General features: G+C 46.2%; 1 protein-coding gene across 2 annotated transcripts in view; it reads right to left on the bottom strand.

Moving 5' to 3' along the window:
• Positions 1-13,804, bottom strand: part of UNC5D (unc-5 netrin receptor D) — a 634,719-nt gene that overhangs the window by 85,421 nt on the left and 535,494 nt on the right. For both annotated transcript variants that reach the window (XM_055081162.1, XM_024131459.3), the window contains 2 exons: positions 5,459-5,644; positions 858-1,235 (listed from right to left, as the gene is read on the bottom strand). In XM_055081162.1, the coding sequence (XP_054937137.1) occupies positions 858-1,235; positions 5,459-5,644 (564 nt within the window). The remainder of the gene's footprint in view (positions 1-857; positions 1,236-5,458; positions 5,645-13,804) is intronic.

Raw genomic sequence — 13,804 nt, forward strand, 5'->3', positions numbered from 1 at the left:
TGCCAAAGCCCTGCTGGTCCTGACTCAATGCTAGCCAGTTCTTTAACAACACTTGCAGATCTGATATATTCCCTTTCCTCTCAGCCAACAGTGATGATTCAGAGCACTCCCTAAATCTCGCTGCTCAGAAATCGGAGGAGAGATGGCTCTCTTCCTCCATCCAGTTAGTTAGGTCTTAGATGGAAACTCTGAAGACTAATCTACAGGTATGGTGTCATTTCAAAGTGACCTGGGCTGTACACCTTGTCAAAACATCAAGAAAACCTTCTAACCCAAAGGAAGAAAACACGCTTGAGAATTATATGGCCATGGATCTGAAGTCTGAATTCAAAAGAGCAACCCCATAAGGAACCCTCATCACTGCGCATCATAAAGCAACATTACAGTAAGGTTGACAGACACCGATGGTGTTTATTAGGTCAGTTACTGAAGAAGTTTGAGTGTCACTGCAGTAAATTATCGACTAGTGCGTAAACCATGCTTCGCTATAAAAATGGTATCTTTCGGTCATGTCAAAGAATGTTTTCAGTGCTTCCTGATCATGTTCTAGGAAATATATTTCAAGGGGGTTAAACTCTGGGGACCACCTGAAGCTTTTGAGTCAATATGGCTGTCAACCCTAGCAGAGCATCTGATGGAGTACACGGTCCATGCTGAGATGAAGATGGCAAAATCTAATCTCAGTGCTGGTTCTGGTTTGCCACGTAAATCAAGCCAACTTATGGAGCTACGGTGTCTGTCACTCTGACATGGGAACAGTCAACATCTTATAAATGAATCTTACGGGACATCATTATGTAAATATGACACGTTCAAACAAACGCGAGAAAATACACAAACGCACACTTACCACCCACCTGTATTTGGCATTACTAAGCGTCCTCCTAAATGGCCAAAGACACCAGTGGTCCTCAGTTCTGTCCTTGTAGGAAGTGATGACAGATTTTGGATGTAGGGTGTTTTATTTCTGGGATGCACTGTAGTGAAGCTGCGGTTGTTTCCATGGGGAAAAGTCCCGGAATGATTCTTGCCGTGGTACTCGCCTCTCTCAGACACTCCCAGGGAAACCATGAATGAGCTCTGCACTTTGACTTTGATGTCCGACAAAGGGTTAAAGAGTGAGGACTCCGTCATGAGTTCCTTGTCCAGGGGGTCCTGTAGACAGATGGGCCCACTGTATGTTCGGCTTACTGTTAGGTCTGGTTGCATGGAGGAATTCAAGAGCAGGGAGTTACCTGGTCAAAGAAGATTGATCTGTCACTCAGAAACCGAAAAGCATCACAGTTAGGCCTTTACATCTGCTTCTCCTAACTGCACAACAAAGGCTCGCCAGCTGCTCCGGTCAAGGCTAGCCCTTCAGACCCACCCTGGGTATCTAAAGCAACTCTAATAGGCTGATCATGAGTGCCCAGAGCCTTGGAATCAGGAGCTCTGGCTTTCACAGTCAGTTCCCTGAATGCCACTGACCAAATGCATCACTTTCCAGAGTTTTTTTGTGTGTGTGTGGTACGCGGGCCTCTCACTGCCGTGGCCTCTCCGGTTGTGGAGCACAGACTCCGGACGAATTGGCTCAGCGGCCATGGCTCACGGGCCCAGCCGCTCCGCGGCACGTGGGATCTTCCCGGACCGGGGCGCGAACCCTTGTCCCCTGCACCGGCAGGCGGACTCTCAACCACTGCGCCACCAGGGAAGCCCCCCCCAGAGTTCTTTACATGCTATCATCTTTTCAAAACAAGTATTTCTGGCACTCCACCAGGCAACTCACTCAGGTATGATGGTTTATGGGATTATTATTATTATTTTTTTTTTTTTTTGCGGTTCGCGGGCCTCTCACTGTTGCGGCGTCTCCCGTTGCGGAGCACAGGCTCCGGACGCGCAGGCTCAGCGGCCATGGCTCACGGGCCCAGCCGCTCCGCGGCACGGGGGATCTTCCCGGACCGGGGCACGAACCCGTGTCCCCTGCATCGGCAGGCGGACTCAACCACTGTGCCACCAGGGAAGCCCATATGGGATTATTTTAACTGGCAAAGAGAAGCTTCCAAAAAATAAAAAAGGAAAGAAAGCTGTTTTGCAAGCCAGTTTGGAGCAAAAGTAACATCTGTTCATTTTAAATGGCAAGAGATGACACAGTGTGGTGACAAGGGGGTGCTGTTTATAACCGAGGTGGGGTGGGTGCCGGCACGTCTCACGGGGTATTCTGGGCAGTTTCTGGGGCTGGGGGAGGACATGCTGTGTCCTCAGAGCAAAAGGGTCAGGGGACTTCTCAAATCGCTCCATGTCTGAGTAGCCAATTGGCTCTAAGAGCATGTATGTCACTCTGAGAGGCAAAGAGGGTACCACACAGGGATAGGGAGACTCAGATTCCACACGGGGAGCATCTTAGAATGGCTTCCTTTCCGACTCAAAACAAATGGAGAAAATAATCCTTACAAAACCATGAGAAATTGGACTTTCTCATCTATTGGGACTTACACCAATATATATATTTTTGGCCAAGTATAAAAAAAGAAATGCTGTGACATTTTCTTGTGATGAAGTAATCTCATTTATTAGTAAATAACAAAATAACCCTCAGTTCCAAACTTCGCACCCATATCAGTCCCTCAATGTGACACCTCAAATTGAAACCCAAACCATATTAAACCATTTTCCTTTGGGGCTTGAAAAAACTGTTTCAAGTATATTTTTGAAAATGTTGCAATTGCAGGCCATAGCATATTAGCCTCTATTGTTTTTCCATTTTCATAATTTGTAACGATGCCAGCAGGAAATCTATAACCCTGACTTTTCCCACCTCTTTGTTCTGATGCTCTAAGAATCCAAAATCATAGAGGAGGAGGTTTAAAATGAGATGCAATGACCTTATAGATCTAAAGGCACCTTGATGAGGCATTTTTTTTTTCATGTTTGAGGCTCTTGTGCCTCTTTGTAACAGAACTGCATTGAAGTCTAGAGGTACCAGCCTTACCCTGCGTTATGGTTTTCCCAGGCAAGAAGCGGGATTGAAGAACCATCTCACATCTGAAAAGAGTTTGGAGCCAGATACCCGATACCTGAAAAAGCATATCTCTGAGTCTCATGGCTGTTTTGTCTTACCTTCTGGAGTTTAATTTCTGGCTACTTTTAAAAGACCCTCCTATCTTATGTAAAGCCAAGAAGCAAAAAAACATTTCCTAGAGTTAGACTCAAGTCTAAAATGCTTATCATAATATATACATATGACAGAGTCCACGGTTGAAGAGAGCTGGCAACCAGCTGGACTCAAGTTTGCTCGGGGACAATCCGCCAGTGACCCCAAGTTCTTCTTTGAGGTCCCTGATCTACTCTACGTATGACATTCTATTTAAGCCTCACCGTTCACCTTGCTGGGGCTCCAGCCATATTTGTTCAAGAAGGGATGTCACTAAGACAACAGAGCATCAGTGTACGGTGTAGCCTCACCATGAATATGGGGGAGGGTAGAATTTTAATAAAGGGTTTCTTCTTGTATCACTAGTTTTGTGAATTCTTGGTCAAAGAAAATGGTAAAGTAAGTTTGGAAAGGCTACATCCTCTCCTAGAAATTCACAGTGCAAGTACGTCCTGAGAAGCGTCACGGTAACGAGATGTGTTTCAACTTATCCAAGTCAGCCTTCCCCAGATGTTCAGGTCAGGGAACGACTCCTCTCACACGCTGCCTGGTGCTCTATGGAACTCACTGGTGTCCTGTACCAAGGTAAGAGGAAACAGCTGGCTTCTAGAACGATACTCACTGCATTTACTGAGTCCCTTCCATAAGCCAAGGGTTTATGACCCATGTTATTCCAGGTGGTCTCATCCTTACAAGAACCCCCGAGACAGATGTTAGTATCCCCACTTTATAGCTGTAAGAACTGAGGCTGAGAGAAAATAATTGACTAACTAGGTCCTCCAGCAATTCTGGATTCAAGTCTATCTGATTTAAAACCCTCTGAAGCTGTGCACAAAGCTGCCTCTCACACTATTGTATGGTCCCTATTTTTCAAGTGTTGTTAGGGTCAAAGACATTGATATCTTATGATTTGATGGAAATACAGTTCTAGTTTCTTCCACACTAAAAAGATCAGTTCTTGGGCTTCCCTGGTGGCACAGTGGTTAAGAATCCACCTGCCAATGCTGGGGACATGGGTTCGAGCCCTGGTCCGGGAAGATCCCACGTGCCGCGGAGCAACTAAGCCCGTGTGCCACAGCTACTGAGCGTGCACCCTAGAGCCCACGAGCCACGGCTACTGAGCCTGCGTGCTACAACTACTGAAGCCCGCGTGCCTAGAGCCCGTGCTCCTCGATAAGAGAAGCCACTGCAATGAGAAGCCCGCGCACCGCAACGAAGAGTAGCCCCCGCTCACCACCACGAGAGAAAGCCCACGCGCAGCAACAAAGACCCAACTTAGCCAAAAAATAAAAATAAATAGAATAAATAAATTTAAAAAAAAAAGATCAGTTCTTCATTGGATGTATTTCTAATTAAATCCTATATACTAAGCTCTATACCCACATTGAAGGGATGTGTTCTCATCTGAAGTCAACCAGACTCAGACCCGGACCTGAAACCGAGGTGCCAGAAGTGAGTGGTAAGCGGTCACGCGTCCTGTCTCTCCCGGCCATCTCCCAATTCCTAGTCTGCTTGGGTTCCTGCTTCGCCATCCTGTCCCTACTCCATCACTGCCAAGCAGTAAACAGAGATAAAAGTGGCAATATTGACCACGAGGGTCAAGGTAGAAAACTTCATCTGTGGAAGCGAGACAATTTCATTTAGTAAAATAAAAAAGCCATCCGTCTCACCCCCATCTCCCAATCAGGAATAGCGTGGTTCGGATAAGAGAATTAAATGACTCTGTGTTTCAAAAATGAATATTGCTGTAGTTTGACATGATCCATTTTCTTTCCCCACAACAAAAGGCTGCCTTATCTTGGCAACAGCAGAGTCATTTAGGCTGGGAATTTCATTTTTTCCCTGGCTAACTGGCCCATCAGAGATCCTTGAAAAATCCTTTTACTTATTTTAAATAGAAGCCACAAAAATAACTCCACCTAATAAGTGGTGTAATAAATACGCCTGGTATAGTCGTTGGCCCTTAGCCTTGAATTAGCAGTACTTTAGTTAACTAAATATACATCCCCACAGCAGGCTGGTTAAAATAGAAAGTTGGGTGATCTGAGATAAAATAACTTGTTAGGCTCACTACATATCAAAGATTTAAATGAGATGCCTCATATAAAATGTCGGTAGGAGTAAATCGAGACCCATTGATCCTCACAGCAGCCAAGGACTCAGGCAGACTCTTCCATCGAACCCGGTGTCCTAAGGAGTGAAGACAGTTTGGTAGCAGCTACCAGTGCCAAGAGCTACCTTCACACAGGACCAAAGAGCGCCAGGGTCTTGCGTGAATGTAGTCTATGGTCCTGGGGACGCAGTGTTGGGGGGCCCTATGCTGCTGACCTTGACGGACTGTTTTGAAGTTGAAGGTCTGGAAGCCACCTGTCAATGCAGAAGAGTCGATGACGTCCACGCCGTAGTCACTCTGGCTCCGTCTGTAAAGCGTGATGCCAACGACCAGGACTGTGACGGCCACGACCGCAGCGCCCAAGCCTGAGTACAAAGCGATGTCGCTGGCATTCTCAATGCCTGAAAGACACACGAGAAATCCTAAATGGCCAACATGGGCACAGGGCCAAAGACCCACCCCGGGACACAGAATGAAATGCTATCGGAATTTTGGGAGATACTGATCAGACGAAATGACACATGTAGCTGCCTGCGAGTTGGACTCTCTTTCACACAATAATCATGTTTCTAGAAGACCTTGTATAAATCAAAGGGATGCTAGTCAAATAACGTAACTGCATTAAGGTAGCTCACCACATAATGGAATCTGGAACAGAATCAATTTTGCAAAGAATATAATATTTTTCAAGGAAAAATAAGCAACTCCTTAATTTGCTTGTTTTGGGACGTCCTATTGCCCTGCCAAGTATTTTTTATATTTTCTTTCTGTTGGAAGACACGAGACCCACGTACGATGACAAAATACAGGTGAATTGCTCTGCTTGTCTATGACCTGGGGCGCATGCATTCACAGAGAGCGGTCTAGGGTGAGAGGGCAACGCATGGTCTATGAGTCGAGAGAGGAGACCAGAGCTCACAGGTACGAACTTGAGCTTTGGCACGTCACTCACGTCATCAGAATAGTGACAGACATCAGGGTATTTACAATCATTATGAGCGACTTTCTGTCGTGAGAGATGAAAAGGGTTGGGTCCCAGGCGCTCTTATGTCCACGGTAAATGTTTTCTGGCACCAATTAAATGCTTGACTCTAATACTTTTTTTGTGGAAGAGGACTGGTCTCTAAGAGGGCACATGCTGTTTCTCCCATACCTCTCCTACTCCATCCTATTGAATGCATGGGCAAAGCAAAAATAAAAGCGTTAGTTTGAATTTAGATTGTGGGTGTCTCCCCATACCCCAAGGTAGGTTGTAGCTGCTTCCCAACCCTTTGGCTAGATGTACGCTGGGTGTGGTTCATTCCGGAAGAGATTCATAATGGCTACTGCAACTCAGCATGACATTTACCCAAGACCACATAACCTTAAAAACATGTGTAAAAATGGAAGGTGTCAAGCACTAACTACATAATTGATTTCCCTACAGATTATGCAGTAGGTATACTTAATGGGTCCAAAAGCAATTACTATGTCACCCCTTTGGGGCTTAGCGGATAAAATAAACCCATCATATATTTACCTTGTAATTGCACGGCACTTACTCCGCAGTCACCGCACCCTACTATGGTACTTACTTTACCAACTGAGTAATACTAACCATACAAGTCCATTTATTTTCAACGAAGTTAGTGGACTATAAAATAAGGTGTCACCAAATTAAAGAGGGAACAAGGAAATCAAGCAGAACCGGTTCAGTAATAGGGCGGTCAACACATAAAAATAATTCGTGAGGAGAAGAACACAGTCATCCCAAAGAACTGTAGCTGAAAGGTCAGAGGATTATCGGACGTTTTTCATAACCACAACAGCCTGGGAGGTATGGAGAAACAGGGTGTGATTTAGGCTTTAGTTCAGCTTCATGATGGACCTAATGGGAGAGAGAGAGAGGGATGGGGCATTGGTGGTGGTTTTCCCTAGACACCCAGAACCATGGGGATGATTGATACCAACCCCAAATGTCTACCTATGTCATGTGGGGAGAAAGGACGGCAGCTATCACTCCACTTACAGTCTCACCCTCCCTCTACTCAATTAAGTTCCTTGGAGGGAATCGTTAAGAGCAGAGAGAGGACACAGAACACAACAGGTGCAGCAAGCCAGGGTACCAGGAGCAGTGAGAGAACTTTGGATTGGAACCAATTAGCCTTCCCCCACCCCTCCCCTCCAGGTCCTTGGGCGCTGCTGACTGATGACACCACCATCTTAAAAGGTGTATCCAGGGAGAAGACACCTGCTCGGCAACTGAGCACACAGAGCAAGAGCCTGACAGTGTCCTGAATGCAGCTGCTCTCTTGCCGAGTTGGTGAAGAAGACACAAAGGCATCTTTAGCTTCCCAGGTAGTAAAATAGGACCAGGAGCCAGAGGATGACCAGGGTGAAAGTACTTCTGCTGAAAATGGACATCACTGGACACGAAATCCTGAAACAAAACTAAGCAGCAGGAACAAGCTGTCTTTGTTCCCCTGGATTCCTATCTTGTTCTTTATGTGTCCACCCTCTTGCGACCTAGGTAACCAGAATTCTCTGCCCTCCAGATACAAGTCCTGTTTTAGGAAAGGACCCTACTTATGCCTTCAGCCGGAGGTACGGATGTTGGATATAGCTCTTTGTGTTTCCTCTTCCAGGAACGTGTGCAGAATGTATTTGACTTAAGAGAATGAAATAGTGAATTACAGAGTTTTAAAAAATGAATACGGGGACTTTGGGGATAGGGTAGGGAAAGAAGGGAGAGAGGTTTGTTCGGAGAGCGCTGCCTCCTTATGAGGCTCGCCCTGGCACTTGGTGGGACAGTCTGATCTAAACGCAGAAGTCCATGGACTCCTACAGAAATATAAGCAAAGTGGGATTTATTTTACAAGAACTATCTGTCCAGGGAATTCGAAGGTTCAGGATCTAATAATTTCATTCATTCATCATACACTTGTGGAGGCTCAACCATGCAGCGGAAATGAGGATACAGGGATGAATTAACATGTGGTCCACATTCTCAGTTGTTTCTTGTTTAAAACTGGTAAAAGACAAGATGGTGATGGGATCCTGGTATCCCGGTGCAGCTACAGAGGTAGACACAAGTCTTCAAAGCCACGTGTGTGCGTCTCAAGAGATGTAATCAGTCATCCTTATAGCTCAAATTCTTCTAAAGTTGGGCCATCCTGCTTCTTTTTCCTCTTTTTTTTTTTTTCCACTTCTCTATCTAGCTGCTTTTACTTCACCTCATTCTTTCTTCTTTTCTTTCCCCCCCCTCTGCCCCACCATTTTCTAATCTATTTCTCCAGGACAGTAGAGTGGGTTTCCCTATAAGGGTTCCTGTGTGCTCACAAACGTAACTGATTCCCTTTTCATGTGTGTGCAGGACAGGCCCCAGGAGAACCTGAGGTTTAGTTCCACATTTTTCACCACAGTTTCATGGGAGAAGGGGAAGGCTGGGTGTAGGTGTCTGTGAGCACATGGGCACTTGGAGGGGTGCCGCTGCAGAATCACCCCAAGAGTGAGCGTGTGCGCGTACATGGGCACATGAGCACACACTCAGCTTTCGTCAGATCACAAACCCCTGCTGCTCGTCACATGCCCACGAGGTGCAGGCCCTTCCCAGGACTGGAAAGCTTCCTCTACGTCCAGCCCTGCACTCCCGCACTCCACAATGCCTACACCCCAGATTCAACGGTCATTAACTTACCGGCTAGGTGGACCTGTGCCAGCGAAAAGCCCCGTTCACCTTTCAGATTATAATGACGGGTCATTGCCCTATACCCCCCATACCACTAGGCATCTAGGCCCTACCCATCTCTATCTACCCATCTGTCAGGTGGCAGCGCAGGGCCTCGTCCTCCAAGAAAGTGACTCTGTCCTGGCCGATCCAGCCAACCCTGCCAACCCATGGTTTTCTAAACTCTTCTATCACTTACGGTTCCTAGAACTCCTTTTGGATCTTCTGATGGTTAATGATCTGACTGCCAGCGCATTCTGTATAACTGCTTTGAGTTCTTCACAAGCAGTTCTATCCCTATCATTTCCCACAGAAATTCGCGTTGAAACATTGTGCGACTGTTTGTTGATCGCTTGCCTGGTCTCAGACTGCGGGAAGAGAAGTAGGAGAGAAATCCCGGTCTGAGGTTGACTGTAGAACCCCTGCCCCAGAGACCCTCTTTTTCCTTGACATCCACACACATACATGTCTATACCTGTCTGCTTGCTCTCACACTCATGTGGTGCTGGTTTGTTTCCTCCAAGTGATTTTGAACAAAAGCCTTGATACCCCCTGACTGATCGGCCTATTCTGCCTTTTGAGGGCATAGGGTACTTTTCTCTGAATTTCAGTTTACCTATCAACGTGTGATTGATGTCTTTCCTGTGTCTTCATCCCTGTTTTTCCTCTCTCCGAGAGTTGTGAACGTTTTAGGCCAAGCTCAGAAGGAGCCAACATGTGGTAGAAAAACGTGTGTGTAATCTATAGGCTAAAGAAAACAAAAAGAAAAAAAACAAGGACTGGGAAATCTCTTATATTCCAAATTAGTCAGAAACTACAGAGGAATCTGTTCATTTGCTGGAAGGAGTGTGGAACATCTACAGAGAAAGGCTACAAAGATTAATAGTTGGAAACGAGGACCCTGGAAAGGAAATGTTTACGGGTTCGTTTGGCCTGGAGAAAGGAGCACGAGAAAGTGGCTTGTGCGGGGCTCTTTCACACGTAAAGCGTTGCTCTAGGAAGAGGCCGTAGTAGGCGCTCAGTGAACCCTCATTTACGAAGAAGCTAGTTACAAGCTCTCCACCAGCTTTTACAAGGGCTGAAAAGGAGGACATGGCCTTTTGTTATAGCACTTGGGACTCTGCTTAGATATTAAAATGACCTTTTCTACAAGGAGGGTTGTTAAAAAAAAAGCCACACTGTATTTCTGAGGGAGCTTATGAAATCTCCTTTCAGAGGCTCTCAAAACCCGCGTGACTTGACAGTAGTCTGTGGTTATTTCATTTGGGGGCAAAGTTGGCGAGAAAGGCTAAGGGACCTTTCAAAGCCCCTTCGAACTTCAGAGTTCAAGGACTGGGTATTAGCAGGTTCCTGTCTTCATGAATTATAATCACACCTAGTCATTCATAGTAACTTACGTCCCCAAAGGAATAAAGCGAAGGGCTGTTTACTTAGTTTTGCCTTCCGCTCTCCACAGGACTCTCACTGGAAAAACATATTAATGCCACTTATTTATGGAAATTTAGCTCGATTCCCATGTTATGAGGTTAACTACGTATCAGATTAGAATCTATTTTACAGGATTAGATAGGTACATCAAATGAACAAAGGAGCACAACAAAATGCCTTTCAAAACATATAGTTAGGGAGTTTGGGACTGACATGTACACACTGCTATATTTAAAATGGAAGCCCAACAAGGACCTACTGTACAGCACAGGGAACTCTGCTCAGTATTCTGTAACAACCTAAATGGGAAAAGAATTTGAAAAAGAGTAGATCCACGTATATGTATAACTGAATCACTTTGCTGTACACCTGAAACTATCACAACATTGTTAATCAACTATACTCCAATGTAAAATAAAAAGTTCAAAAAAATATGCTATTCTGTTTTATCTCATTAGGTATCATAAAATGACCACTGCTCCCCTTTCAGGGGAAAAAAAAAAAAAAAAAAAAAAACACCTCAGCAACTTGAATTGGTATATATGTGAGGCAGTGAATTACTAAGGAATGAACACAATAAATATTCACCAAGAGAGGGCTGAGAGCGGCAAAATAAATAGGAGGCTAAAGAACCAGCTGCTGTGCTGGGCTCCCAGGAAACAGCCGTCTCTGGACCAGTCCCTCCTCATCCGGGCACAGGCAGTGCTATGTAGATACAGAGGGATGTGCCCAAATATTTAACTGCAGGTGGAAACATAACCGAAGTTATTGTTTCGCGTTGTTTATACTTGCTGTCATTGAGAAGCAACTTTTTCCTTTAACACATCAGAAAATAGCTTTTAAATGGTCAGCTATGGTCGACCATGCTTAAGCAATTCCCATTATATCTGCATTGCTTGGACTCTCAAAATCCTGTCACCAACCGGCATCTCGCTTTTCCAACTTGCCATCCTCCAAAACTTCTTCATGGCTGTCATTAATAACAACAGCAGCACATTCTCACATAGCACTTACTCCGTGCAAGGCACTGTGCTACTGCTTTACACTTACTAACTCATTTTAACCCTTCCAACAACCTTGTAAAAATGTGCCCATTTAAATGTGTAAACTGAGGCCGGACAATCACTTGCCTTGCCCAAAGCCTCACGATTGGTAAGTAGCAGAGCCGGGATTCAATCCAAGGCAGCTGGCTCCAGAATCGATTCTCTGGCTCATTCTCTATCCAGCTGTTAACCTCTGTCCTGGTCCCACTGCCTGATACCGAAACCGTGTACCAGCCCCTGTGTCCTCGTCTTCTGAAGTAAAAGTTTGACTCAAAAGTTAACGATTGGGAAATGTTAAGACGTAGAAATAAAGAACGGCTCTTGGGCTGGGGAACTGGTAACAATTTAGATGATGATTCTGCCCCAGAGCACAAGTCCCAGTTCCCTGAAAGATACAGATAAAGGCCTGACACACATTCCTAAATTGCTTTTATAGGAAGTAGACCCCCACCAGATGAAGACTGCTGCCCATAAGAACACAGACCCTAGACCAGCTGGAACCAGAAGGTTGATGACGCTGGCTCCCGGTTACCTCACCACCAGCCGATCCGAAGAACGTCCACGAGCTGACCCCCCCCCCCCCCCGCCCCCCGGCCCATTGCATAAAACTCCTCACCACCCCCTCCGGGGCGGGACACACAGGCTCGAGGGCGTTAGCCGGTTGTGGTCCCCTTTTGCCTGGCAAAGCAAAAAAGCTCGCTCTTTCTATTTCATCCCAGACTCTGTCTCTGAGATTTCATCCGGCACCAGTGCACAGAGGCCGAATTTTGGCAACAATACCTCTTGCTGGTAAGGGTAACCGGTTACCTCACCACCAGCCGATCCGAAGAACGTCCACCAGGAGCCCCCCCCCCCCCCCCCCCGCTCCTCGAACCATTGCTATAAAACTCCTCACCACCCCCTCCGGGGCGGGACACACAGGCTCGAGGGCGTTAGCCGGTTGTGGTCCCCTTTTGCCTGGCAAAGCAAAAAAGCTCGCTCTTTCTATTTCATCCCAGACTCTGTCTCTGAGATTTCATCCGGCACCAGTGCACAGAGGCCGAATTTTGGCAACAATACCTCTTGCTGGTAAGGGTAACCCAGTAAAGGAGCACTAAGCTTGTGCTTGCTTCTCTGAGAGCTACAGGTGTGATCACATTCTCATCCTCACAGCCAAATCTATTTGAGGTGGGTATTATATTTCCTCTTTCACGATGATGACTTAGGTGCAGATAAGATAGACACTTGGCTCAAGGCTTTGTCATGAGAAAATGGCAAAGGCAGCATTTGGACACCCATCTATCTTCACTCCCAAATGGCTTAACCATTAGAGGGTGGCTCCCTGCACTGAGGTCAACTTGCCCCGCTGGAGAAACTCACCAACTAGACTGGGGGGTATCATCAAAAATCCGATGCTTTGCAAACTCACCGGGGCCTTCCTTGCGGCCGAGTAAAATTGTATTCATGTCCTATGACCAAATAACACTTTTCATCAAAACAGTTACTCTGGGGCTTCCCTGGTGGCGCAGCGGTTGAGAGTCCGCCTGCCGATGCAGCGGACGCGGGTTCGTGCCCCGGTCCGGGAGGATCCCACGTGCCGCGGAGCGGCTGGGCCCGTGAGCCATGGCCGCTGAGCCTGCGCGTCCGGAGCCTGTGCTCCGCAACGGGAGAGGCCGCAACAGTGAGAGGCCCGCATACCGCAAAAAACAAACAAAAAACACACACACAAAAAAGTTACTCTGAACTTTGTTTCCTTTCTTCAACACCCTGCTTCTCACTGACCCCTTTTCTAGTTGAAAAAAGAGGCCCTCCTATGTGAGTTCCCTCCTCCTCAACTCAGAATTCCTGTGCTCCTTCCTGCGTTTTCCCTTTCCTTTTCCCTGTTCCCTGAACAGCTCCTCCTCTGTGTCAGGCCAGCTCCGATTCACCCTCTCCTGCATCCGTGGGGACCTGGCTTCATTCATTATTCCCTTTTGGCCTTGCATCTTTCAACTCTGCCTCCACACCTGAGCCTTGCCTTCTGCCTGCAAACACAGCCTGGTCCCCCTCATCACCTCCCCCCCAAATCCTTCTCCCGACTCTGATAAACCTCGCAAAGATGCAGTATCTTTTCACATTCACGAAATCCTTAGCTCTTTGTTGAAAAGAACTTAAAGCATTTGTTCTGAACATTAAAACTTCTGTGATCCATGTTCCATAATTTCCCTAACCAGTTAACCTCTGTCCTGCTGAAACAAAAGAATAAGTAGAATACATGCATATGATGAGAAAATGTTTTAGGAACTATAAAAAGTTACACTACACCAAGAGAAAATTTATCCTCCAACTAAGCCAGACAGAGAAAGACATATAATACCATATGATATCGCTTATATGTGGAATCTAAAAAAAAAAAAAAAAAAAAA

The sequence above is a fragment of the Physeter macrocephalus genome, chromosome 20 (assembly GCF_002837175.3).
Source record: "Physeter macrocephalus isolate SW-GA chromosome 20, ASM283717v5, whole genome shotgun sequence".
NCBI lineage: Eukaryota > Metazoa > Chordata > Mammalia > Artiodactyla > Physeteridae > Physeter > Physeter macrocephalus.